This window comes from Anticarsia gemmatalis, chromosome 23, assembly GCF_050436995.1.
Source record: "Anticarsia gemmatalis isolate Benzon Research Colony breed Stoneville strain chromosome 23, ilAntGemm2 primary, whole genome shotgun sequence".
NCBI classification, from domain to species: domain Eukaryota; kingdom Metazoa; phylum Arthropoda; class Insecta; order Lepidoptera; family Erebidae; genus Anticarsia; species Anticarsia gemmatalis.
In genome coordinates this window covers 3,975,599-4,002,967 of record NC_134767.1, presented here as the reverse complement: position 1 = coordinate 4,002,967, position 27,369 = coordinate 3,975,599, and the positions used below count along the sequence as shown (strand labels likewise).

General features: G+C 33.1%; 1 protein-coding gene and 3 non-coding genes across 5 annotated transcripts; 2 read left to right on the top strand and 2 right to left on the bottom strand.

The window, feature by feature from the left end:
* The first annotated feature begins 8,459 nt into the window (after positions 1–8,459).
* On the top strand, positions 8,460–10,727 carry LOC142983182 (uncharacterized). 2 transcript variants are annotated; one of them, XM_076130068.1, is made up of 5 exons: positions 8,460–8,624; positions 8,892–9,095; positions 9,379–9,585; positions 10,106–10,196; positions 10,376–10,727. In XM_076130068.1, the coding sequence occupies exons 2-5, from the start codon at positions 8,910–8,912 to the stop codon at positions 10,648–10,650; spliced, it is 759 nt and encodes a 252-aa protein (XP_075986183.1). In that variant the 5' UTR covers positions 8,460–8,624; positions 8,892–8,909; the 3' UTR covers positions 10,651–10,727. The 2 variants fall into 2 exon arrangements, with proteins under 2 accessions (XP_075986183.1, XP_075986184.1); XM_076130069.1 differs by having other exon boundaries at positions 8,889–9,095.
* A 5,022-nt stretch (positions 10,728–15,749) lies between these two features.
* On the bottom strand, positions 15,750–15,822 carry TRNAK-CUU (transfer RNA lysine (anticodon CUU)). The gene has a single exon. It is a non-coding gene; the product is annotated as a tRNA-Lys (tRNA).
* A 1,121-nt stretch (positions 15,823–16,943) lies between these two features.
* On the top strand, positions 16,944–17,016 carry TRNAK-CUU (transfer RNA lysine (anticodon CUU)). The gene has a single exon. It is a non-coding gene; the product is annotated as a tRNA-Lys (tRNA).
* A 2,727-nt stretch (positions 17,017–19,743) lies between these two features.
* Positions 19,744–19,816, bottom strand: TRNAK-CUU (transfer RNA lysine (anticodon CUU)). The gene has a single exon. It is a non-coding gene; the product is annotated as a tRNA-Lys (tRNA).
* Between the last annotated feature and the right edge of the window lie 7,553 nt (positions 19,817–27,369).

Below are 27,369 nucleotides of genomic sequence, written 5' to 3'. Positions count from 1 at the left end.
TTATCGAGGAAGGCTATAGGCTATATATCATCACGCTACGACCAATAGGAGCAGAGTAACAGTGAAAAATGTTACAAAAACGGGGAAAATTATGATTATCTTAAGTGACGCAAGCGAAGTTGCGCGGGTCAGCTAGTAAATTATACTTCTTCTTATTCATCGTATGGTTAGTAGTCAACCTAGTGTCATAGTTGTTCAAGCCGCCCGAAAGGCCTTTGACGTGGCTTTAATTAATTAATTGTACTAAAGTTCAACGTAATTAGGTTTTTACGGACACAATTTAAATTCACAGTTAATTTCTCTACCAGAGATTTAATTGTTATAAAAATGAAGAAGTTCCGTTTGATAGAAATATAGTTCAATATTTAGACTGTTTGTTTATTACGTCCCGTTACTTAACTGACGATTTAGATGACATGATTATATTGTTGAGGTAAAGGTTAATAAATATCTAATTCTAGCTTATTGCCATACTGAAGGAACATGATCAAATTCCTTTATTTTTCGCGTATTATAGCCGTAGTATGTTGTTGACAGTAGACTTTGTTCAAAAGTAGTTAAAATGACATGATTATTGTTATAGGGAACTTTCAACAACATTTATATTAATGGGATCAGAAAGAATACAACAAAGCTGGAGTAAAATCAAGCAAATCTTGATTCTACTAAAATTACATTTTAGTTTCGCGCAGTTTCAGAAAAATGATTTTATAAACAAAAATTTAAAAAGCTAAATCCTCATCGACTTGCCTACATCCCTACACACTTCTATGCAGTCGACCGTAGGACAATGGTTCTGGCTGGGTTAGACGCAAATTGGCGAGTGGCAACCAAGACGAAGCAAAATAGAGGCTGCAGCACTCGAGTATCAGTGTCAGTGATCATTGAACATTGCCACAATACATATTGTTATATTTGATACGATTATGTATTGAAAACTTGTTCAACAATGTTTTTGAGTGTTGGAAGACTTTTAGGTTGTTTACCAACAATTTTAAAAGACGACGCACGACGTAGGTACTATCCCGCTTTAAATGTTATAATACGACTACTGATTTAGAGATTTTGTTCTTGAGAACTTGTTCAACAATATTCCTAAGTGGTGGAAGACCTGAAAGTTATATATACGCCGTAGAACCTACTTGAGAACTAACTGCTTTTTTTTAAATCTAGCATTAGATTTCCGATACACTTTTCGGTTTTTAGATTAGCCTATTGGTTTGATGTCGTTAAATTTTACCATTGCTTATAGTGTTACAGAATTGCACTATTTAGGATGCATAGAAATAAATTAAGAGGCACGATTATTAGCCCCGCTCATAAACAGAAAAAACATCTCAACTTCTTACGTCCAATAATTTCGTTGCAACAAAATAGTCGGATAAAAAGTACTTATCTATAATATTGTGTATTAATAATGAAAAATACCGAAAGAATATTATCCTTAATAAGTAACGTTGTAAAAGCATTCTCTGCATCTGTTGAGCGCTTTTAATGTTCAATGCAGCACATTTTCTCTACACTACAGAAATTATTAAGTATTAAAATAATATTATTTATTATTTTCCCAATACATTGTTGCAGTAATGACTACGTTTTGTTGAGAGTGTAGTAAAACTTTAGAGTCGGAAACTTAATTTATTCTTATTTGTTTCAGGGGAACGAAGAGGAGACCATGGAGTAGCGTGATTCTCTACAGTCAGTACTAGACGTAGTAGGATTTCGAGAGTTTGACATTTAAAATGTACTGCACCGGTAGCACTGGTCTTTACATACAAAACTTCTCGATAGATATTATATAGGCCGTGGATAGTGGCTCTACCACTATCCACAGCCTATATATCTATATACATATATAGTCGCGCTCTAATTTCTAGTTTATTACTACAATCCAAAAAGATAGATCGCGATTATTATTTTAGGTAGCAAGTTTAAACATTGCTTATTCAAATCCAATTTTGACAAACCTATTTCACAAAATTTATTTTTCTTTTGTAACACCTCCAGTTAGTCTAAACAAATATTAGCTACTTGGAACATAAAGAAAAAAATAAACAACTGACCCAAATATTTTTATTCAAAAACAGGTCACGAATAAAACTTTACATCGTCCACGAAACTTGGGGCAAATATTTTTCTTCTTTTGTAGGCTTCTTATAGACAATGCCTCGTTCAAAACTTCTAAATTCCCCTGACCTTCAAACACTTGCACAAGGACCTTACTTCGACCTATACAACCGTATCAAAAGCCAATGACAAATCTTAAAGAAAAATGCTCAACATTTTTGAAAATTCATCGAGAGTTTTTAAAATTCAAAACTTGGAGACGCAAATTTAATAAAGGCTCTGAAGTATAGAAACAAATCAGCTGTTTTAACTGTAAGATATTCTTAGGCTTTCGGATTAATTTTGCAAATGAGACCCATCTTCCGGCCCTTCATGAATATGCAAACATTTTTGCTATATCTTCTTTGCTTATAGCCCGTTTGTGTGCTGTGGACGACGTTTGCACACTTAAATTTTGTGGATAAACAAATAAGCTTACGCGTGTGCCTATTTGAGATCTTAAATGTACATTTGGAAATGGAAGAACCTTCAGTGTACAGATTTTAAGGTCGTGCTTTTACAAGACGATTAACTTTAATAATAGGCTGTCTTGTGTTTCCATTCTCATGTTGTTAGTAGATTATATTAAATATTGCCATTACAAGTTGAAGGAAATTAATAATTGTAGACACTTTTCCGCTAATTAAATTGAACGTGTTTAATGAAATCGTCTCTAAACACGTTCGTCGTTCAATTTAGTATCGATACTAAATAATGACAAATATAAATCATAGTCTCTGTGGCACGGCTGGTAGTGTATCCGACTGCTGATGAAGTCTTAGGTTCAGTACCCGGGTCGGAAAGTCAGTCTTTTCTAATTTATATTACAGTATTTCTCAATAGCAGCCAAGAGCTGGTAAATGGCAATAGGCTCGCCCCCTTTTACAAGGGCCTAACATAGTTACTAGCGAAGCGTGGGTATACTTCATACACCTCTGTCTACACTTTCGATTATGTGTGTACGTGTATAAATCATAACTGCATTTTTACGTAACAAATCCGATAAAACGACACACTTGAGAGTGTATAACCTGAAAATATCAACCATTAAAAGCTATAAAACACGGGTCTACTAAGATAAATAGTGCTAGAGACGCCATGTTTGGTAAAAGACAGAATAGGAATTCCATTAAAATGTCTGTGCCACTATTCCGTGTTATCTTTTTCTATTTGCACAGCTAGTGATGTGATCGGTGAATTTATTGCTAAGAGAAGGGTTATCGATGTAGTGATAATTTATGCATTGGTTCCTTTCGATGTTAGTACCCAATGGCCTGTTTGTTAGATTGTTTGTATTTTAAATATTGTGGTTTCAGAACTTAGTATGAAACGTGGAATTAAGTTTAAATGTAGTACGAATGTGAAATGGAGTTTGTAGGTGCATTATAATATGACGTATAAACGAATTGGATAGAACAGATAGTTGTTATTTTCATGAGTGTATATTTGTTAAGCCTGCGATTTATAATTCAGATTATATTGTGTTTAGGCAACCCATTAAAAAAGATACATATTCTTTTGCACGTGGTTTAAAACACTGTATGAAAACATTTTCAAGTTAAATTATAAAATTTACTTGATAATTACAGCCAGATTAATAATTATAACTCGAACTTAAGAATGAGGAAACTGGAGATCATAAAGTTAATTGCTTCAAATATCAAATTTAATTTCCGTATCCTAAAATCGGAAATGTAGAACAAGGAAAATATAAGTAAATCGTTATAATCCCGGATAATATGTAATGTTTGGAAATCAGTACAAGAGCTACTTGAGATTTAAGCTATCATTGAATTAAAAATATATTTATTGTAATGTTTTGGTATACCGTTTTTATATACCAAGCGGTGTAAACTGTATATGTGACTGCTTGTCTTGAAGTAGCAGTTTTGAGTAAAAAATGTTGGGTTATTCTAATGATTTTATTTTTGTAGAATTTTTATTTATTGCCAGGAGATTGGATACGCTCCCTATATTATTATGTTGCTATAGACTACCAAAAAATTATTCAAAGATTCATTAAGGACTATTGCATGGGAGGGAATAAACGTCAAAATAAGAGTATATTTCCTATACCTAGTTCTGTTTATACGTGATGTTAACGTTTTTGTACTCTCGACTAGTACACATATTATAATGCAACGGATTCTTGAAAATTAAAGGTTAGGATACCTTATTTGTTCATCCGACATTTCGATCGAATTACATAGACCGTGACCACAGTCTCTCAATCTTTAATTTTCAATCGCGTTTAAGACTCGTTGCAATATAATATTATGTATACGTGATTTTATAAAATTCACTAACTAATTGACGTCTTAATAAATTCACTTTGAAGAAATATCCGACACAAACTTCCTCATCGCTGCATCACTAAAGAACTTGGCCGAGACAAGTTAAAGTTGTCTTAAACTTTGTCCGATATCTTGTAGCGCATTGAAAGGTGTTCCTTGGATGCTTTTTAAAACTACAAAAAGTTAGTGTCGACTTTATTTTACAGGAGTTTGTGAAAACAGGAGCTGAAGCTTTGATAAAGTGAAGGAGAGATTATTTAATGAGTATGAGATTGACATAGTAGACTGAAAAAACTGCTATTTGCGAAATATTTCGAGGTGTGTAGTAGTTATAAAAATACTTTTAAGTGTCATTCATAATGGATGTATATTTTATTAATTTCATTTTAAAATTAATATATTCCTTCTAATTATAATAGACGTATATAAACTTTATGACGACCAGTATAAAGCAAGATTGGTGGTATGTATTTGTGTGATGTTGAGGTTAAATTAGTGACCCTAAAAGAGAATAGACTGTTTACTAGGTTTTGAGTAGATTATACTTCCATGTAAAGAAGAATTTTCTACAATTCCTCTTACTAAGAGCTGGTTATATTGTTACCCGTCATTGACTTAGTGATGTTAATCAATTACTCCTATGGATCTCAGACAAATCACCTCTCCTTTTTTGCTTTTCTATCATAGAGCATAGATTTCGGTAATTATAATTTTAAAGACCCAGCAATTGATACAGTATTTAATGATAATAACAAGTACGACAATAAAGAAACGCTTTAATATTAAACACTGAAATATACACGCGTATAACTTACATAAAAACGACTAAAAAGTAGAACAAGTATAAAATTCAGTTTGACAAATTGTCTAAGTAGATATTAGGCAAGTTGGGAAGCCGTGCAAAAAAATTCACAGAAACGGTGTTACCTTTCATTAATTTAAATGCTCTATTTAGGCTTTCTGAGCGCGGTCTCAGTGTTATGTAATTTCATCCATTTTATTATTATTTTTAATTGTATGGATATTTCTCTGGTACGGAGATTCCGTTCCGTTCATCTCAACACTACCAAATTAAGAGTCGTGGGTTCGATTTCCACAACGAATTTTTTTTTACTTTTGAAATTAAAATCCTCAAATCTGTTTCTTATTATTATTTTGTGCTGCGTAATAATTCGTTAATATCAAAAAAGTGGTATTACGTTATCTTAGTTCAATAATGTACCTACAAATTATCCCCACCATTTTATTGTTTGGCAGTAAGGTGTCCATTACAAGAAGAAAGCATTCGCTGTTGTTTTTTCTAACCAGTTGGTTAGATTTTTTTTTTATCAAATATAAAAATACCATAATATAAAAATATCAAATAAATGTTTCCCATCTCATCTTTCCCATCGTTCATCTTTCGCTTCGCTCATTACCAACCGACCCTACCTTCTAGTAGGTACTTGGTACGAAATACTTTTACATTTTTTATACTTTTTAAAGGCACTTCGTATAAATGGAAGGAGGCTTTCAGCAAAACTTTCTGTATTCACTAGGCTTTGGGTGTGACCGAGTGTCAAATTACGAGATCTTTTTCTATGTATATTATGTTTTATTATTTTCGTTATATTGACGATCAATTATATTATATATGACAAAGAAGATCAATTATATTATCGAGATCACTCAGTGATGACGTCTTGAAGCATTGATTAAGGTAGTCATCATGGTGAGGTTTGTGGATTCGGTTCCTGTTCAGTAAAATAATTGTTTGAACGAGCGAAAAGGTTGGATTTCGTGTTTCTTGACCCGCGTCATTATTTACGGAAAGAGATCTACAAATAAAAAAACTGTAAAAAATTCAACACTACTATAAAAATATATTGCACTTACAAAATATACAATATATTTTCATAGTATGAAATGATACTGAGAAAAATATTATTAACTGGCCAATAAATCAACATCATCAAGTTTAAATTGAAATTGTTAAGGTACCTATCAAAAAGCAGAAGTACTTGATTTTATATTATTATTATTAACACAACCCCGATTAGATCTGAATTTAACAGTCCATTAGAACCCACTTATCTGTAACTACATTAACCCTGAATTATCAAATTATCTAGATTCAGATATAACCTGGGTTCCAAATAGCCTTACCCAATTAAATCTCTCATGACGAGCTAACCACAATGATTTCACTCAATTTTCTCTGTCTATACTAATATAATAAAGCTGAAGAGTGGTTTTGTTTCTTTGAACGCGCTAATCTCAGTAACTACTGGTCCGATTTGTAAAATTCTTTCACTGTTAGATAGCCCATTTATTGAGGAAGGCTAGAGGCTATACAAGGAGCATAACAGGAGCAGAGTAACAGTATTTTTTTTACAAAAAACGGCGGAAAATATGATGACCCATTCTCTCTTAAGTGAAGCAAGCATAGTTGCGCGGGTCAGCTAGTACCTAAAAATTACCTATCAAAAAGCACTTGATAAGTACTTGATAGAACTGATCAGTCCATTAGAACCCACTTACCTTCAACAAAATTTACCCTGAATTATCAAATTATCTAGATTCAGATATGCCTTACAAGACGCAATTAAATCTCATATAAACGAGCTAACCACAATGATTTCACTCAATGTTCTCTATTAACCCTACAGCGGTGAATATTTATGTCTAGCAAGTGACCGGCTAATTTGCAAGGTATTAATCCGGTGCGGATAATCCCATTATCCGGATATTATGTTCCTCGTTTTATTTTATATCACTTTTCTGTGGGGTATCCAGATGTACGATTTTGAAAGGATTTTTCGGTTCCAACAATTTTTAACCTGACTCTGTCTTTGCGATAACAAGTGGCTAATTAAATCATTGTCACGAACTTAAACTACTTTATTTGATCTACACACTTTAAAAAAAGGATGGGCATATAACAATTGTATGTTTAATACAAGAGTGTGCAATATAACTGATGAATATTAAATTTTGGCAAGAAAGTATTTGTTTATTTAAACCATTTTTTTACTGGCCACTTACAGTGCTATAGATAGCAAATGAACACATTAAAGAAAAAGAAACAAATTCCACTTATTTGAATATAAGCAAATATAACTATTTTCTGAATCCATGTTTCGATATGGAAACCCTACTCAAAGGTAACTCGCAAAACTGCATCCGAAATGGCACAGATAATTAAGTGGGTCGGTAGATATTTTCGTACATTACCGGCTAAGTCTTGCAATTTAAAAGAGCTATTAGTTTTAATATCGACATGAACTGCGAACAAAGATAAGCGTCTCTTTAGTTTGTGTGAAGCTGTAGAGAGGACACTTTAATGTCTTATGGAAAGGGTTGTGATAGAGTGTTTATGCTGCTTTAGAAATATAGCTTTTTAGGGATCGTTTTTTGGTGTTATATAAGTCTTTAGAAATTATTAATTTAGACCTCCGAACGGAATAATAATTGGTATATAATACAATATTATCAATGTCATAACGTGAATCGAATCTTGATAAATTGTCAAAACATGCTCGAATAATAATTGTAGATCGTGCAATAATGTTTACCGCACCGCTCGATAGATGGCGTTGTTCTATATCTGAATCGCGGTGTTAAGATTCTCTTAGGCCACTATTTATTATTAAGGTCCTAACAATTATTTCTTTTAAATCGTATAAATAAACGGTTGTTTAATTCATTCTTCTCCCAGGTACCGATTGTACCCATGCACTCGTTCAATAATATACCTATTAACTGTCTTAAAACCAAAATTATAATGTACCAACGTCCAAAATTCTGTCTATCTGTTACGCCAGTGAAATTATTTACAAGTCTATAGAAGACGCAAAGTCAACCATACCATTTTTTTCACATCACGTGGTATAGTAACCGCGCCGCCCGCGTCCTTCACACGGCTGCGGCCGAGGTTAGACGAAACCGGTCTTATCTAACTGCGCATGTTTTCATCCGTCTCGCTCACACAACTGTTAGTCTCGCTCACACAACCGTTAGTCTCACTCTCGACGCCGATCCCAATCTAAATAACGTTCTCGAAACAGTTTCGATTCCAATTTAGAAGCATCGGTACGCTTGTTGTAAACGAAATTTGAATTCGTTCGGAATTTCAATTGATAAAACGGTGCGGCCATCTTTGACATTACAATACAAACAATTACTATAAATTATTGTGTATGGTTTAAATGTTTTGGTGCATATTAATATTTTTTAAAGATTAAGGTATGTAGCTATTTTGATTATTTGATTATTAAGTAAATAGATTGAATTAAGTAGAATGAAAAATTCTTACTTGTATATTTTTAGTAGTTGAATGTGTGTTATTGCTTATACGTTATTGAAAGAAAAATACCACGTGTTTCAAAATATTACACCTTTTTGCTTATTATTCAGCTTTTCCTTGTAATAATAACAAGATTATAGTAATTTTTTTATCATATTTCAAATTTGATTTATGAAGATATTTCCTTTTATTCATACTTTTAGTAGCTCTAACAGATTGCAAAAATGGGCAGACCGACATTTGGACAATTAGAGGCGCTTGCAAAATTTTTAGAAGAAAACCCTGGCATTGCCAAAGCAAAAATGCGCAGTGCCCAAGGAAAACAATCAACAAAGAGAAAGTGGGAAGAAATTGCTGTTACTCTCAATTCTATAGGCGGTGCGAAGAAAGATGCAAAAAGCTGGGCAAAGGTACGTATTATACACCTACTTCATTTTGCATCTGTATCAGCACGTAATTTAAAAAAATGGTTATTGACTCATTTTTTTTAGAAAACCCATTCGCGATATTTTTCTTGACATATTTAATTTGATAAAAAATATCTCTCATCTATTAACCAATTTGGTGAAGGTCATTTCATAGGGATACCATACTATGATTAATCTTTTAAATATTTGCATGGATTTAAAAATAAAACCCTTTAAAGATCATTTTCCCAACAATATTTTACATAACTTTACAATTTGTTTTTAGTATTGGGCTGATAAAAAATGTACATTGAGAAAATTCTGCGTAAAATATTGGATGTCACTCAGAAATGGTGGTGTGGAAGATTGTCCTCCCTCGCTGACGCCCCTTGAACAGCGGCTAGTGGCTGTATTTGGCGGTATGGAGTCCATAGTTGGTGAACTCCAAATTCCTGACGACTCCTTTCAAAACGCAACTACGAGTGCTTCACATGTAAGTTTCTCAGCTGCTTTCACTGACTGATTCTTACATGAAACAATTTATTTGCGTGTTCCACAAATAGCTATTTCGGGCCTACTTGTACTTTGTGTCCGTTATTTGTTGTATGTTTGTAAAAAGTCCCAGTGACACAAGAGCAAGTCTCAGTGCGGGAGTTGTATTAAAAACTTGAGGGACTCCTACTCTGAACTCCTGAACTTGAGGGACAGGTTAGGCAATAAGTCCACCACGTTGGCCAAATGCGTGTTGGGGACTTTGCATGCCCCCAAGTAAAGCTATTGTTTAACACATTGTTAAAGTAATAATAATATAATATATTATTATAATATTATTATAAGCCATGTCAAAGGCCTTCGGGCGGCTTGAACAACTTTGACACTAGGTTGGCCACTAACCATACGATAAGAAGAAGAATATTATAAGATCAATAAGTCACACTATATTATATTATACCGACGGATAAAGATTCAAAGTAAAGGAGGTTTATTTACGCAAATCTACTTTTTCATTGTAGGAGTCAAGTCAAAACACTGAAGATGTTGAGATCACAATCTTAGATGAGACAGAACCAGATTTTGCTGATACTAAAACAGAACGTGAGACAGGTAAGTAAAAAATATAATAAAGTCTACTATGACAATTTGTTTAAGCTTTCTAGTTACTTAAAACATATTTTTCCATCTATTGTATACTGATAATTGTTGATTATTTCGTGATTATTATCGTGATTGGTGAGATAATTATTAAATATAGCAGCTAGTGAAATTCGACACCTTTTTTCCAGAGCACTCACCAGCATCACCCAGTAGCGCATCAGATCGTGACAGAAGCCCACTCAGGCCGCAGTCATCAATGAAACGAAGTCCAAGATCTGAAGACGAAGAACAGACGTTCTCTTTCATGAATACAAAGCCAGAGGAAGCCGAAAATGCAACTCCGATGAGAGACGCAAATGCCAATATGGAGTTGGTTGCAAACGCGATAAATAATTTGGCAGGATCTGTGATACAGGCTGCCCATATAATTGCCCTAGCTTTACGTGATACAGCCAAAAAATGAATAAAAAAACTATGTTCCAGTTAATCGTTTTTAAGTTTTTCTAAGCTGTTGTAAATAATATTTAGTTATATGTAAGAGAAATAAATACAATAAAGAAGCTAAGATTTAGTTTGAATGTTTTTTTTATACATTTTACCTCAACATTCATGAGTGTAATCAATTTTCAATCTACTGTTTTGTAGTCGCTAAATATCTAAACCCTATAGAAGAGTATGCCGCCTCAGGTGGCAATTATCTTTCATCCTATAAATCCCATCCTATTAATCCAGTAATGTGTAGGAACACTAGGGTCCGAGGCAGAGGAATACCGCATGAGTATTGAATGGCGAAACCTGTCACTTTCTACATGGCTGTCTGCTCAGACGAAGGAACTAGTGAATCTAGGGCAGTATCTAAACAACATGAACATCACCAAGTCGAATCTTTACAAATGCAACAAGTTTTGGACGACTACTACGTTTACTTTTTTTCAGGCAAATTCACAAACACTTTCAAATTTGACAAAAATGGATTTAAGCATTCTGGAGTTAAAACCTCTTTCTTTTTTGGAGTTGGTTAAAAATAGACACTAACGCCCGGTTTCTCAGGTACATTTAATGGTAGTTTATCTATTCAATAGCGTTTAAACTCATACAAAATACTAACCCTTTATGGTGTAATACCACAAAGCAACATACCGTTAGGAAGCCCTAAAGCCTGTCAGAGCGACCATGAATCACTCACGACGTGAATACATTGCGTTCAGGACACTGTCTTGGAACATTACTCATGAAGATACCATTGACTTTACACAATATTATGTGTATTTTACATAGTCTACCTGTCAAATGACGTCATATTTCTTCTTTTAAATGGTCTGATAGTTCTGCTTGATGAATATTTCTAAACGATTTCAATGGATAGCAAGCAATATAAAGATAATTTCAAAACTGAAGTTCAATTGCCGTTATTATTGTCAAAGACTTCCCCCACTTATGTACGAATATTCCCTTCTAAATGTATGCAATTTTCTACAGTCAGTCCTATCTTATATTGGGAGTTTGACATTTGAAATGTGTTAAAAATGTAGTTCCAACCGCATCCGCTTGGGGCATTTATCAGGTTCTCCTACATCTGACGATACCGGTTGTCGATAGTGTATATGGTTACGAAATCGCAGCACAGGTAAACAGGTAAATTAACGAGTTCTACTTTTCGAGAAGCTAATACATGGATCTTAACATACAGTTAGACATCCAATGTAGTAGTGTAGTATTACGTATATCACTACATTTTTTTTAAAATGACCCTAAATATAAAAAACCCTCAGTAACAAAATGTCGGTGGGATTACATAACGTTCCAAAACGGGGCCATTCATATTTTCTGAAAAGCGTTTAACATAATGCATTCAAATTATATTATTTCCATGTTATGTAACATTCTCGCTAATGGTACACGACAAAGGAGTACAAACGACAAAAGAGTTTTTCGTTTTAATGTATCGTTTTATAACCTTGAAATTTTCAAGGAATTTTGAATGTAATCCTTACTTTTTTCCACAAATTTGATACAGCACTGGAATACGACTGTAATAATTTAATTATGCGACAAAATGTATGGATGTTAATAAGGCATGAGAAGTTTGTAAGGATTTTTAAATGGCGTTCTTTGGTCTCTGCCTTCTCCTGTGAAAGAAAGGCGTGATTTTATGTATGTATGGATGTATGCATGTATATATGTATGTAAGTATGTAATTTGATAGTACTGTATCAGAGTGCCTCCTTTCCGTACTCCATGCTGCTATCAACTATCGAAAACCAACTAGAAAGTTGTAGCGCGATTATCTACAGTCGGTAACTATCAAATATTTAACGTTTGACATTTATAATATACCGCAAAAATAATTCCTACAGCGCCCGTTAGAGGTGCTGATCAGATTTTCGTACAAATTTTCTCGATAGCTAGCTGGTTGCCGATAGTCCTTATTAGTAGAGATTCGCGCTAGTGTTCTAAGTTTATATAAATCCTTCTTATGGAATATATTGCCACTTGCGAAGTTCAATGACCTCTTTAAGTCTTTACAAACATCGAGTATTCAAGTACTAATGCTTTCAAATAAAACACTATATCGTTTTCGCAAGATATATTTATTTTTATTCTAAGCGGTCCTTCCTTTCAAGATGTCTGAAATGAGCATTTTATTTACTCGTAGTATTTTTGTACAAACAGAATAGCGGTCCGGATAAGAATATTTCCGGATTTCTTGATAAAAAAACTTCTTGTAGTTAATGTATAACCGGTCGTAATGGCAAGTTTATGAAGATTTTTTGTCGAGAACGTTCTCGAATGTTCTGAAGACAATTTAATGGATTTGTGTGTATTGGATTGGATTTTTGCGATACAATAGCGATTATGATCGATTTAAGTATAAGGAATTTATTTAAATTTGTTGCAGTAATAGAAATGCGTATCTTAGAATGTTTGATTGTAAAATTAAATTATGATGCTAAGAAACTTTTTTGCGTTTACACATATGAAAACTCATGAGAAACCTTCTATAATAAATAGACTTATATATTATTATCCAAAAAACAGCTCAGCGGAATTATGAAAGTATTTTTACAACCTTCAATGGATAATATTCCAGCATACTGGCGTTCAAACTAAAAGTATTACTTTTAGAACATAGCACGTTATATTTAATGTTTGTTCAGAAGTCTGTAAGTTGCATCGCTCTGCATCCATTATGGCCGAAAAACCGTATCGAAGAATGCGGTCGACTAGATAAGTAGTGTGCGCTAACGACTGTTCAAGTTAGTTTGCAATTTGCAAACCGTGCGGTTTGTTTTGTGCCGTATTAAGGAAAAATACACTTTAAAGTACTTACTTTGTAATCCTAAATGTATTTTGTTTATAAAGCACATGTATACTTAAGTCATGCCTCATTCTCAAAGGAGTAAGTAGAGACCAAAGAATTTTGTTCGTAAGGTACTTAATAAAATAAAAATTTATACAACTTGTCAAATAAATTCGCCTAAACCATTCACTTACTCATAACCTGTTTGTGTGTACTCATAGTTAGTGTATAAGATCATTTTAAACACTTCGCCATTAAAAAAATACTGCCAATATACAAGAAATTTATAGTGGTATAATATGATCAACTGCTGCGAAGTTGCCTACGGTTAATCTAATAAAATTATTTTACCTAAATCAGGCCTATTTCTGTCTCAAAAACTATATTACCTTATTCTGTTTGATGCAAATTATACTTGCAAATTTTTATATGAAAGCAAATAGAGATATACTTACCCATTCTTTTTACGACAAGGTAAACAATGTTTTATTTTTTCTTTATAATTATTCTTTACTGGCAACACAGGGAAGGAAACAATGTCACTAAAACCTTGAGATGAAAAAAGAAATAAAAAACCGGCCAAGTGCGAGTCGGACTCGCGCACAAGTGGTTCCGTACAACAATTATTTATACATATCAATTAGTTCTGTGAATATTTCAAGCATGTACATGTTGCCGTTGGTAATATCCAGTAAAACGAGCAAAAAACACATTGATGTGCCTTGCCCCCTTAGTTTTTTTTTAGTATTTGTTCAAATACACTGTATGTAAAAATTTCAACTGTCCAATTATCACAGTTTATAAGATACAGTTTGGTTACATATATAGACAGTGAATTTTCAATTGTAGATCCGTGTTTCGTCCGTCTTGTTACAGAACTCTAAAAAACAAACTCATATTTTTACAGAAAACGATAATTACATTATTATGTATACATTAAAGGGGATTCAAGGGCATAGGGGGAAGGCCGAAAGCCGAATCTTAGAAAACAAGACAGTAAAGTTTGATAATGAGATTTCATTCGGCCGTCCGTTCATAAATCATGTGGATGCGTGTACCAAGTTGTAAAGGAAACATACCTTTGAAGGGTATTTTATGAGCGTTACTTCTAGCTCTGTTCGGTTTTGGACCTATGTTTTACGGTTTTAGGGTTCGGTGAGTCCGTGTTGTGAACCATGTGACTCGATTTTGAAGTTATTTTGAATTTAGTCCACCATTGACGCGTTTGATTTCCCGGCATTTTTGAGATGCGTGTAAAAAGCTTTTGCACAAAAAATACTTAAGAACTTATTATTTTTTTAACAAACACAAAAATCGGAAATTTTATAAGAGAGTAGGATGGTAACATATAGCCGTATTAAGGACGCGTATCGTAATAAAACTCATACCTTCTATTAAGAATATCTAGCAGAAGCAAACCCGAAGTAATTTCTCTAGCTCGAAGAACAAGTTCGAGATCTTTTGGTCGCTACCACATAAATAATACAGTCCATGGCAGATATACAGAACTCCTTAACTAAAAATCCATTTCACTCGTACCAAATATTTTACAATACATCGTATTCGCGTATCTCCAGTCCTCATACGAGAAATAACACGTCAATTTTGTTCTATTCTCGGTAAAAAGCCCCTGTATTTTTATTGTTACCGATCGACTTATCAAAGGTCACAGTTTAATATGCTTGTTTCGATAAATATACGCTTTCGTAAATAGGAACGATATGTATTGCTGATTTGTTGCTGTTTTTTTGTACCGGAGTATTTCAAGTCCTTTGTTTTGATTTATTCTCAGAGGGTCTCATTAGTTACCCATATTTGTTTATATCTGTGGCGCTTCTCGATAGTGTCTCAAGAGGTCTCGGGTGTGAATCCTAGTTTGGGCCAAAAAGTATTTTCTGAGTGTTTCTGTTAATTTCTCAGAAATTGCCCGGAGTTGGGAAGTTGGTGTCGTAGTAGTCTTCGTGCCTTGGAGAACACTGCGTCCTGCGCCTGATAGCTCAGGCGATGAGGGTAAAGGAATAACGAGTGTACCTATGTATTGCATGTGCACTATACACAAAGTACTGCACCATTGGCCAGTTTTAATGAAATTGGTCACCCTGGCTGGTTATCGGCTATGGACATTATTATATTTGCGTTATGAGTATAAAAAAGTTATGAAACTCCATTAATAGTTCTGAACTACTAACCTCAAGTCTGATTCCAAACTAATCACAGCAAAACCGTTAATAATATTAATATTCAACCCACAAAAAGAGTTGCGCCCAACGTGGGGCTCGAACCCACGACCCTGAGATTAAGAGTCTCATGCTCTACCGACTGAGCTAGCCGGGCATGCGAAGAATTGTCATACTTATCAATCGGTTAAAATACACTGTTTAGCCCCAAAATAAAAGTAAAACTATTCTAGTTTTTATTAGTAGTCTTACCTGCGTTGAAACTTCGAAAATAATAAAAAATCGCAGATTTATGGTTAATGCATGGAAAATTTTCATACATCTCCATAAATAAAGTGTTCGAATCAAATAGCATTACCTTACCTTCCCTATTAACAGCATCAAATCTAGTCTAAGATCATTTTGACTGCCTCCGTGGCGCAGTGGTTTAGGTCGCCACGCCACTACCATTACGTCGTTCGATTCCCTCATGGGACAATTATTTGTGCGACCCACAAATAATTGTTTCGGGTCTGGTTGCACTTTGTGTCCATTGTTTGTATGTTTGTAAAAGTCCCCGTGACACAAGAGCAATTCTTAGTGCGTTATTTTTAAGAAAAAAAAAACTTGTAGGTACTTTTTAAGACAAATTCTCAAGACATCGTACCGTACTCCTGTAATCTTAAATTCAGTTTTATTAAGGAAAACCTGGTACATGATAAAGCTCATATTTTATGCACCGTTGCCATGATATAGCCATCAATTTTATAGACTATCCTCCCCGTAGGGGATCAACCCATGAGAAATCATATTTATGGCTTTTGGAAAAAGATCCTCAGGTGTGTTTGGTATGAAAACAAAATCTTAAGGAAGTGTTTCGTACACGAGACTTTACTTTTTTTGGGAAGACTTCCTGTTTTAGTATATCTATTTTTTTTTTAATTAACTTTCACTGTCGCATTTCTTAATTTTCTGTTCAATTATAAATACCCAGGTATTATAGGCCAGTAAAACTGAACAACATTTTAAAAATAAACTGATTCAGTTCACTAAATTTAATTTTAGGCCAATTTTTCCTACCAAATAATGTTGGTAAATACTTTCGAACAGATAATGTATGCTTTTTCCGTAAAAATTAAGTTACCAGACGATAAACTAACGGGATTGTTTGAAACATTTACCTCTGTACGTACATAAAAAAAAAATTGTTCCGATCTTGTATTTCTAGAAAACTCTGCCTTTCTGAATTACTAAAGTTTGAGTATAAATGTGAGTCAGAAATACTTGTCATTTGGACATGCCCGGCTAGCTCAGTCGGTAGAGCATGAGACTCTTAATCTCAGGGTCGTGGGTTCGAGCCCCACGTTGGGCGCAACTCTTTTTGCAACCACAAAAAACTTCTAAATGACATTATATTTGTGTTTTTGCCATTATCTGGGGGCACGGAAGTGCCCCCGCAAGTCGAGCAAAAAAAAAGCGGCACGGCCGTAACATCCTTTTCTCGAAGCAATTCGGGCTATTTTTGACACCCCTATAATTTCGTTGTGGATTAAACAAGAAGCCTGGATTTTCAGCAACTAATCAATCATTGTATAAACACGGTATATTTAAAATTTCAGTCAATTTGAACCAGTAGTTTAAGAATGACAACTTGTTAAAATTTTGAATTTTGTCACTCACTGATTCACTGACTCACTGACTCACTGACTCACCGATCATCAAAAGTCTAAGGTACTTCTAGCAGACTAAGAAGCTTAAAATTTAGAATACAAATAGGGTTTAGTGTCTTAATCATGGGAAAAATTTAATATTTTCTAATTTCAGTCCAGTTTTCTAAATACACCAACTGCAACAATAACTTTGTTATCCCATATAAATGTATAAGATTACAAGGTTACATGTGCAGTTAATGAATTACTATTACTGTAGAAAATAAAAAAATAGGTGTAAATAGGTACCTACTATATGAGGCATAACGGGAGGGGGTATAGGGTGGGTAAGGGTGTTTAGCCCATGAAACTAAACAACATTCCCATAGGAAAATATGTTGAATTATGAAAAAAAAAACGTCTTTCCATACAAATTGGACTTATGTTCGCTCATCTACAAAAAGAAGTGAGATGCCATCAAAAACATTCTGTAAAAACCTCAAGTCTCGCCGTAAAAAGTTGTGAGATCTATTTAATACCAAGTCGATTAATCTATTTAGTCTCTACTTAAAGGACCTTCTGTCTTAAGTTACTACGTATGTTATTATCATGCCAATTAAAAAAAAATACCTTTAAAACAAATAGATCGACTTGGTCATCGCAAGAAAACACAAATTCGCCATTAACATTTCAGGTGATACATACTCATGTGATACATACTAATAATCAAATCATGCGATGGCCAGGTCGGTCTATTTGTTTTAAAGGTATTTTTTTTAATTGGCATGATAATAACATACGTAGTAACTTAAGACAGAAGGTCCTTTAAGTAGAGACTAAATAGATTAATCGACTTGGTATTAAATAGATCTCACAACTTTTTACGGCGAGACTTGAGGTTTTTACAGAATGTTTTTGATGGCATAGAACAATATTTTGAAAATAATAAGAACGAATAATTTTCGAATGGCTTTTTTTTACTTTAACGTTAAGTTTGTAGATTTTTAAAATGTAAATAACGATATAATAATGTGTCTAGTTTCAGTAGTTTAAAATTTCTACTAAATAGTCCACTCCAAAGGTATATCTAATTCATTTTATATTTCGATAAAAAAATCCTGTAAGCCCTAAAATAATAATTACTTTTGAAATCTCTTCAATATTACTTCCTTCAACATTTTTACATCCTGCTTTCTAAGGAACAAGATTGCCTTGAACTGTGCCTAATATCAAAAATCCATTACTGTAGGCAGGCTTCCTAGAATATTTTTTCTTATTTCTTCAAGATAAAACTGAATTATATTTAATTAAGTTTTTTTCTAAAGATAATGGGGTTAAGTACAGAAATGATTTATGCGATTATTTCTATAACATTCTTTAAAGATTTATTGGGGTGAAAATACCAATACTTTTATTTATTTATCTTTCTTACACCTATCTTAACAGGTTTGTACTTAAACTTCTGAATAAGCATTGCTTATCAAGAGAAAAGCTGTCATATTTTCATTCATTTACGGTCACTTTGGCCATACATTGGATCGTTTATTTGATAGGTACTGATCGATAAACCGTGCAACTTAGAAGAAAATATTTAAAAAAATATCGATTTAATTGCAAAAACATTGCTATATTTAGTTTATTTTTAGATAGGCTATTTTGTGTATTGCATTAATTATCTACAAACACTAAGGCAATACAGTTTCACATATACATACTAATAATTTCACTTCGATCCACTTTAATCAATAAATAATCTTATTTTCATAACTGTAAGGTTCAAATTACCGTATATTTCAGGCAAATCATAATAGAACGCCCATACGGTTTACTGTGAAGCATTTGACTGAGTTATACATCATAAACTGCACGTTTTAACGTCTCATTTACAATTAAAACGGTACTATGGATACAATTAGATGGAATTCAGGTCTATTTTTGTTTTAGGAGCACTGAATGTAATGTTATTGTTTTAGAACTTTTATTGAACTTTGGAAGAATAATTGGAGAGATTAAACTGAAATCAGAGTTTTCCAAGTATCCAAAAAATAATATAAGGGACCTAAAAGTTAGGTCTCTGGTCTCTGCCTACCTATGCAAAAGTTAGATAAGGTTAATCTCGAGTAAATATGTGTACACTGTCACGTTTACAATCGTATTTTTTGGATAAATAATTTTGTATTAATAACACGAAACGATTTTAAAATTAAGTGTGCCGTGTATACATATTTTTACTCGTGACTGTACAATCTAAAACAATGTGGGTGTGTATTATTTATATTTCAAGTTAAAGCATGCTATGTAAATACGTTTGAGTGTAATGCGATATACACACTTTCACCTAAATAAATAAAAGAAAAAAATCTCTTGAATTCAGCTGAAATAGTTTAACTGCGACTACCCTCTATAGTGTCAAAGACTAAAATTGGTTTAATAAATAACAAAAAGAGATGCGCCCAACGTGGGGCTCGAACCCACGACCCTGAGATTAAGAGTCTCATGCTCTACCGACTGAGCTAGCCGGGCATGACAAGTACAGTCATACTTATCAATCTGTTTACCCAAAATTATTTTTATTACAATGTTAGCACTGAATTTTATAAAAAAGTAATTTTCACGGTTTGTTAACTTTTTATCCCAATCGTCTGAGTAACCAATGTCGAGTTATTTTTATCTAAACTAGATAATGATTTTATTTTTAGATGTCACGTATGGTAATTTTATGCAATTTGTACTCAAATGTAAAAACTAATATATTTAGATATCTCTATATTCTACTTTTCGAATTATCGAAAGGTACAATTACGTGCATTAATATGTTTAGTACATAATAATATACAATGTATATTCAACGCAACACAGTGGGTACAAGTCTAAAAAGTAGAGTTTTTAAAAATTAAAAGCGTGTTTTGTTTATAAATAATTAATTTAATTGTTGTCTTAATCACGAAATGGTATTTCGTAACATAAAATATATAGGTGTATACAATGTTTTCATGAAAAGATACCCAAAAAATGCTCATGACTGTACTTTTGATGATTTATGTTCGAATTTCATTTTATTTAACAATGGAGAACGAATATGAGAAGATCTATGTTTAAACAATTCACAATTAAAGTGCTTTTTATTTCTGCTATATCTTATAACCATTAAAATATTAAGATCGTACTATCTCCAAAAATCTAATTAATTCCCAAACACTAAAAATAAATTAATAGAACATTTCTACCAAAGCTTGGTCACTGTCCTAACGAGGCAGCAAGGAATACATAAATAACATCGATACAGCCAGTCACTGCAGATCATGCCTTCACAAATTAAACTTTCTGGCCAGTCATACCTTCGTACAGCGGTGGATAAAGATTCTTTGTTTTATTTTATGCTTAGGTTTGTAAAGAAAGTATGTTCTTGTGAAAAACAAATAGCATTGGTGATCGGTAGTTTCACGCGTTTACATTTAAATTTTATTTAAAAAATAATTACATAAGCGCCCGCCAGAGGCGCTGTTCAGTTTTTTTTCCAAATTTCTTGTGCATTTTGTAGTAGTAGATAAACAAAAGTGCGAAGTCAAAAATGGTAAATAAGTTATGAAGAATCATCAATTGAATATACGGTTACACTATCCATCTCTTTCCCTCTCATTGACAAATTTACTTCTCTAAACACGTGCAAGAGAGACGTTGTCTCGTTATCACGTCCAACTGCACTCCGAACAACACACGTGACAATTGTTCTATTTCTACTGAACATTTGAAACTCAACAAGTGAAGTCAAAGGTGTCGGAACTACAAAGATTTCGTTCCAAGTCTTTTGTTTTTGAATCGAATTTCTAAGATATTTGCTAGCTTTAAGATGCATTCTGACTTACTTTTGGAAAAGTATTTCGTTAATATACTAGAAAACTATGATATTAGAATGTATATTATGTAATAATAATATTAATATACAACATTATTAACAAGAAAAGTATTTCCTTACATTAAAATTGTAACCAAAATTCGAAACAAATCAATTCTTGTTCAAATAGCTGACAAATCTACAAAGGCGATCACGTTGGAAACAGAAAAAACCGTTTTTGACATTCAAAAAAACTACTATAAAAAGTCGAATCGAAAAAACTTGTTTTCCACCAGTTCCGCTAATTCATTTTTTAACAAAGAATAAAAATTCGTAATTTTATTTCCATCCGGGCAGCATGCGGTCATTTCCCCGACTTCCAAAGTCAATATTAATTCTTCACGCATTAGTATACAGTGGATCGGACATTTTTCATAGTAAATTTGAAAAGTCAATAAATCAGGCACAGCCTCCACCTGTCGTTTGAGCTTTTATTAAAAAAGTTCCCATTGTTCAAGAACGATTTAATTCAAAAAATTTTGACCGAGGAACGGTATTCAGAAATTAATTCGCAAAGACACTGTCTGAATTATTCAGATGGGATCTTTAGAAAGGAAATATTTGAAGTATTGTTGTGAATGGATTTTTGGTGAAAAGATCATCAATTGGTAAAAATCTATTTTAATTTGTCTAGCCGCTGTGCAAAGTCAACGGCCTCGGAAGAAATTAAAAAATCGGAAAATAGTCTTAGGTTAATTATTTGCTTGACTTATTCCGGTTTTATCAAGGAACTAAATTATACTTTTAACTTTGATTATTATAGCAACAAAATTCTTAATAATCATATTTTATTAAAACGATCGAGTTATATATAACTAATAATAATATTATAAGTCATAACTGAGAAAAAAAATGTAATGACTAGTTACAAAGTTTTGTACTTTTTGATGGTTTTTATGTGTAACAAAAATAAATGGTTTAAAATATTTTAGTTCGAATTTTTATTCTTTTACACATTTTTGATCCTTTGAACGTTTGATAAAAGCCGCAGTAACTTTTTATTTAACTATATACAGCAAACAACCAATCGAATACTACAATATAAAAGACCTTTGTTGTATGTCAAATTGGATTTTCCTATGACGGGATTTTTATTAAAATTTTTGTGGTAAAAAAAACTTTTTTCAGGATTTACAGAAAAGCGATAAAGGCTTTGTGAGACAAACAATAGCTTAGGTTATAAAGGTCTTTGATTCCAGCAATAAAGTGGAGTTCCTGATAGCAAGTCTTCTAGGAACTGTTCGATCGATTCAGTTCAAGAGAAATGGAATATATTCCAGTATTTTTATGTTCCATTTATTGAACCAGTTATACAAAGAGACAGTTCGAGAGGTTAAATATATTTAATGTTTCTTTTTTTTACACCGTATGTACCTATATTATGTATAATCAGTAGACTTTTCTCATCAGGGCGTATGTGTAACAAGAGATCACGAGATCTCGGATTCGATTCCGGAGTCGGGCCAAATTCTCTTGGACTTTTCTAACTTATACTAGGTATATTTTTCCCTATTACATGGGACTAACATGTAGTAACAAAACGCGGGTGTATTTCACACAATTTGGTTATAGCAGTGTTTTTAAAGAAAAGATGAAAAATGGAGAGTCATCACTAAGATTGTAATGCCATCTAACGGTGAAAAGTTTAATCTAATTTTGTGTTCTATATTTAGTATCCGGAACTTATTAGTTTAAACGCCTACACCATCTTATGTCAAAGAGAAACTTATCTCAATTTACCCAACATATCACGAACTACCAACTAAGTTATAATCAAATCAATAAGTCAATAATATCGGTGAATACAAGAAATCATTTGGCGGAGTTTTGCATTCCATAGGGAATTGACCTTTACATCACCCGATACGGATCCGTCACGACATTGACACCTAGTTTTTTCACTTGCAGCTGTATTGACTCAATAGCATAGCCAAGATTAAGAGCTTACCTTACCTCAAATAAGATTCTAAAATCATCGTATTGCGTCAATTTTAAACTGTCTTTTGTGCAGTACCCAAAGTAGTCGGAGTATCACTCCGTTATCAGTGCCTGTGAATTACGTGGTTTTGATTTCCACTTAATATCTAAATAGTCGTGTAAACTTTTCAATAATGTATACCTACAACTCCCCACCATTTAATTACTTAGTATGAGATTGTTCATCTACAAATCAACGTTTTTTTGCCTAGTTATTATAGGCATAAATATCGGATCGATGTCGTTTCAGCTAGTGTTGTAACACCTCTTGTGCACGGGACTTATTTACGCCGAAGTTACGGTTTACGTACGTATCGTAAAAGCGATTTATAATGGTGATCCGAAGGGTTCGGTAAGTTACGGTTTTCATGGCATATTTGTGCGGTTGTTGTTTTTTATTTGGGTAAAATAAAAAGGGGTTTGATGAGGGGTTTTTTTGAATATACCTTGTGTTTCTGTTTGTTATTGATTTAGCTTGGAATTATTATTCTTGCATATTAAAAAACTTAAGAGCACAGGTTCGCTTTACAATTGTTTTTATAGAGTAGTGGCACTGTGTGAATGTGCACTAAGTCCCAAGAACAATATTTCGGCAAAGATTTCAATTCGTTGTATTAGAAAAGTTAAATAAAAGTGTATTCGAATAATCGAAACCAAACTCATATCAAAACAGAACTACAAAGAGTTTTAAGACAAGTTGATAAAACAAAATCAACGCTTTTATGATAGTAAGAGTAAAAGAAACATGATGTCTTCCCGCTTATCTACATACTCTCTACCAAAGAAGGAATATTTTAAACAAACTTCAAAGCTATCACAAAACTAAACTAAAGTTTAAAGATCACGTATTCTCGTTCACGAAATCTTCGCAAAGTCCTCACGCGTAACAATCCATAATTCATAATTTCCCTGGCATGTATTACGATGGAAGTTAGGAGACGACCCTAACTTGTAACTTGTACATGTAAGCTAATTTAGTCACCTAACGACACTCCCAGGAATATGAACTCGTCGATACGGCTAACCGATGAGGTAGGGTTGTCACATACATACACAACTCTTTGTCGTGACACAAAAATTGGTAATATCTTACTGCTGTAGCATTAGCAAGTATTTTCGATGATTATTTTTGTTTTTTTCAAGGATAAGAATATGTAGTATTAGTTTCTGTAACACAAGGGCGTTGCTAACTTTTAGCTATACTATCAGCTATGCTGAAATATATTCAAAGCAGTTGGCAGTTTGCAATTTTTTTATAGTCAGAAAAATTATGACCTCTTAATTCCTGAATAAGTCAAGTATATTTACATGCCACAGTTTTTTCTTCTTCAACTCAAGATCTTGACATTTTTTACAACGTTAATTGCTGAAAGCTATATTTGTGCACTGTATCAACACATCAAGTTTAATTTACAAATTAACCATCAACTGCTTGTAAATTTGTAGTATTTACTGTAACGCAGAGGGTAGCAACCCTATGTTCACTGTTGGGAACATCCAATCCCCGACCTATCAGCCAGTATTTGGTTTAGCTTGGCTAGCCAGGATAGTACCACTACTATGAGTAAACTACTGTAGTTAACGTGAGGTATTTGACCATACTCACATATTAAATGTAATATGTAAAAGTACGAAATGGCTCTCTCTTCATTAAGAGAGAACCATTTCGTACTTTGGATACAAAATAATTATGTTGAAAGTATTGATAAGATTGTGTGCTCTAGTACATTTGATTTTATTTCGTGATTGCTTGATACTTAGTTCTTATACTTTAATAATGACAGAGTTTTTTCCTGGTTACCGTTTGTTTTTCATTGACTCTTCCATTGTCATGATTGAACGTTGGCAGACGATTTACAGTAATAATAATAATATTAAAACTTTAATAAGGGTCTAGGTATCATCACAATTTTTTAGGCTAATAAAGCTATGCCTTTGAAAGTTTCATTTTTTACTATCGAATAGTACCTAAACTACAGTGATACTAAAGTAACCAGTAGTAATCAAAGTGACCCCTGTAATATAGAATTATTAATACTATACATTGCCAGTGGCAGTTTACTAAGTCATTCGCTAGTTTAACGTTTAGAACAGTTTCAAGGTCCTCAACACTCGTTAAACAGATTTCTCAGGAGACAATGTTTTTGAGATTATGTAGTTTAGAAATATAATAATAGTTGGAGTTCAGTTTCTTTGACTATATTTTTAGGACATAGATATTGAATTATGAAGCATAATATAAGTACATACTTAAACTTACGGTGAAAAAAAATGAAAAATATAATATTTTGCCTCTGTGGCGTGTTCGGTATTGTATATGATTTGCACAGAAGTTCTGGGTTCGAATCCTTGGTCAAGAAAACAATTCATTGATTATTATGGAAGAGACACCGAAGAAATTAATAACAGTCAAGTTAATTTATTAGACTGAGATTCATATCAAGACACAGGACAGACAAGCAAACAAACAACAACCTACAACAAATCCAATTAGAATCGATACCACAACGCACAAAAGCAAAAGAGCAAATCATACACTCTATTGCTCTACCCAGGAACCAAACTCACAACCAACAAAGCAACTATCAGAATCACGGTTAAGCATAGATATTTCAAAGTAAACGTTGTAAAATTCCCAGTGTAGGAATAAACTAGAGTATTTTTACAAAGCTCTATATTTAGTTGGTATAAGCCTCCGCTCCCGGTAACTCTGCGAATAAGTTAAAGCTGGATTCTATCGATCGTTACGTAATATCCTTTTCCTGAGTGTGTTCCCTGTTCGGTACTGATTTCGTTGTAGAAATATTTGACTGCCTCCGTGGCGCAGTGGTTTAGGTCGCCCACGCCGATACCACTGCGTCGGGAGGTCGTGGGTTCGATTCCCACACGGAGCAATTATTTGTGCGATCTACAATAAAATTTTTCGGGTCTGTTTGTGCTTTGTGTCCGTAGTTTTTATGTTTGTAAAAGTCCCCGCGACACAAGAACAATTCTTAGTGCGGGAGTTTTCTTTTAAATATATATATATATATATATATATATATATTTCGGCATACAATATTGTGAAGTAACTTACATTAACGTCCCGAACACAGTGTAAAACTTTATGACGAAAATCAGTGAGTTTTTCTGATGGTGAAAAAAGATGAAAAAGATGAAAAGGTCGGAGAAAAGACTAAGTTTGTATCCATATTTTTCTTTAAGCGTTTAAAGGTTAATTCTGCCGTAATAAAATATTTAGAATAAGGTTTAATCAGCTTACGATGATACAAGCCAATTTTCAGGAAAAAATGTGATATTCTTTGAAAAATCTAATTAATACTTTACACCATCTTACTAAACATCCTTTCCGAGTAAAACACATACTATAAACACAAAAAATAGGTGAAACACAAACACTTTCGCTGATTACTTTTAAGCGCGTTTTTACCGAAATACCTTGAAATAAATAGGGACTATAAACATTTATGTGTTTCATACTGTATTACTTTTAACCTTATAGAGCCTTAAACATAATGCCTGATATAAAAACTGCGATGAGATTTCTGAACATTGCCTATATGATTACGTACTTTTTTATAGGCAGAAAAATATGACTTTAATTTCAGTCTAGGTTATAGGTATAATTTTGTGTTATTTCTTGTTGAATAGAAGAGAGTTAATTGAATACCTGTGTTTGAAACTGCCTAAAATTGAGTGGCTAGAAATGAAACTAAATCAAATCACCTTTGTGACCTTGATCGATAAAAAATAAATTCTCCTACTCGCAATGGTTATTACTTCTACTGCTGTTACTTTTCCACACAAAAAGCTAGATTTTTTTAATTGTGTCATAGTTTAGGTATAGCATGGGTCATCACACATATTATTTATTTCTTTGCACTCGGATGAAGTTACGGGTAGTATCTAGTTTTAAACGCTATACATTTTTTATATGCGTGAATCCAGTGCAAAGGTGGTAAAAAAACTTACGCGTCTCAAAACTTTTAATGGCAATAATTCGAAATAACTATTTTTTTATTTAATAAATATATGTTTCCCAAATGAATCAGTACCCAAACAAGACTTCAACTAGTAGGTAGTGAATTCTTATGAAGGACTTTGAATATTTATATGTATCTTCATGTATTGTGGACATGTTACCTTTAATATTAGATTTACTTTCACTTTGTACATCTATTTCTATTCCGATGTGGCTTATTTA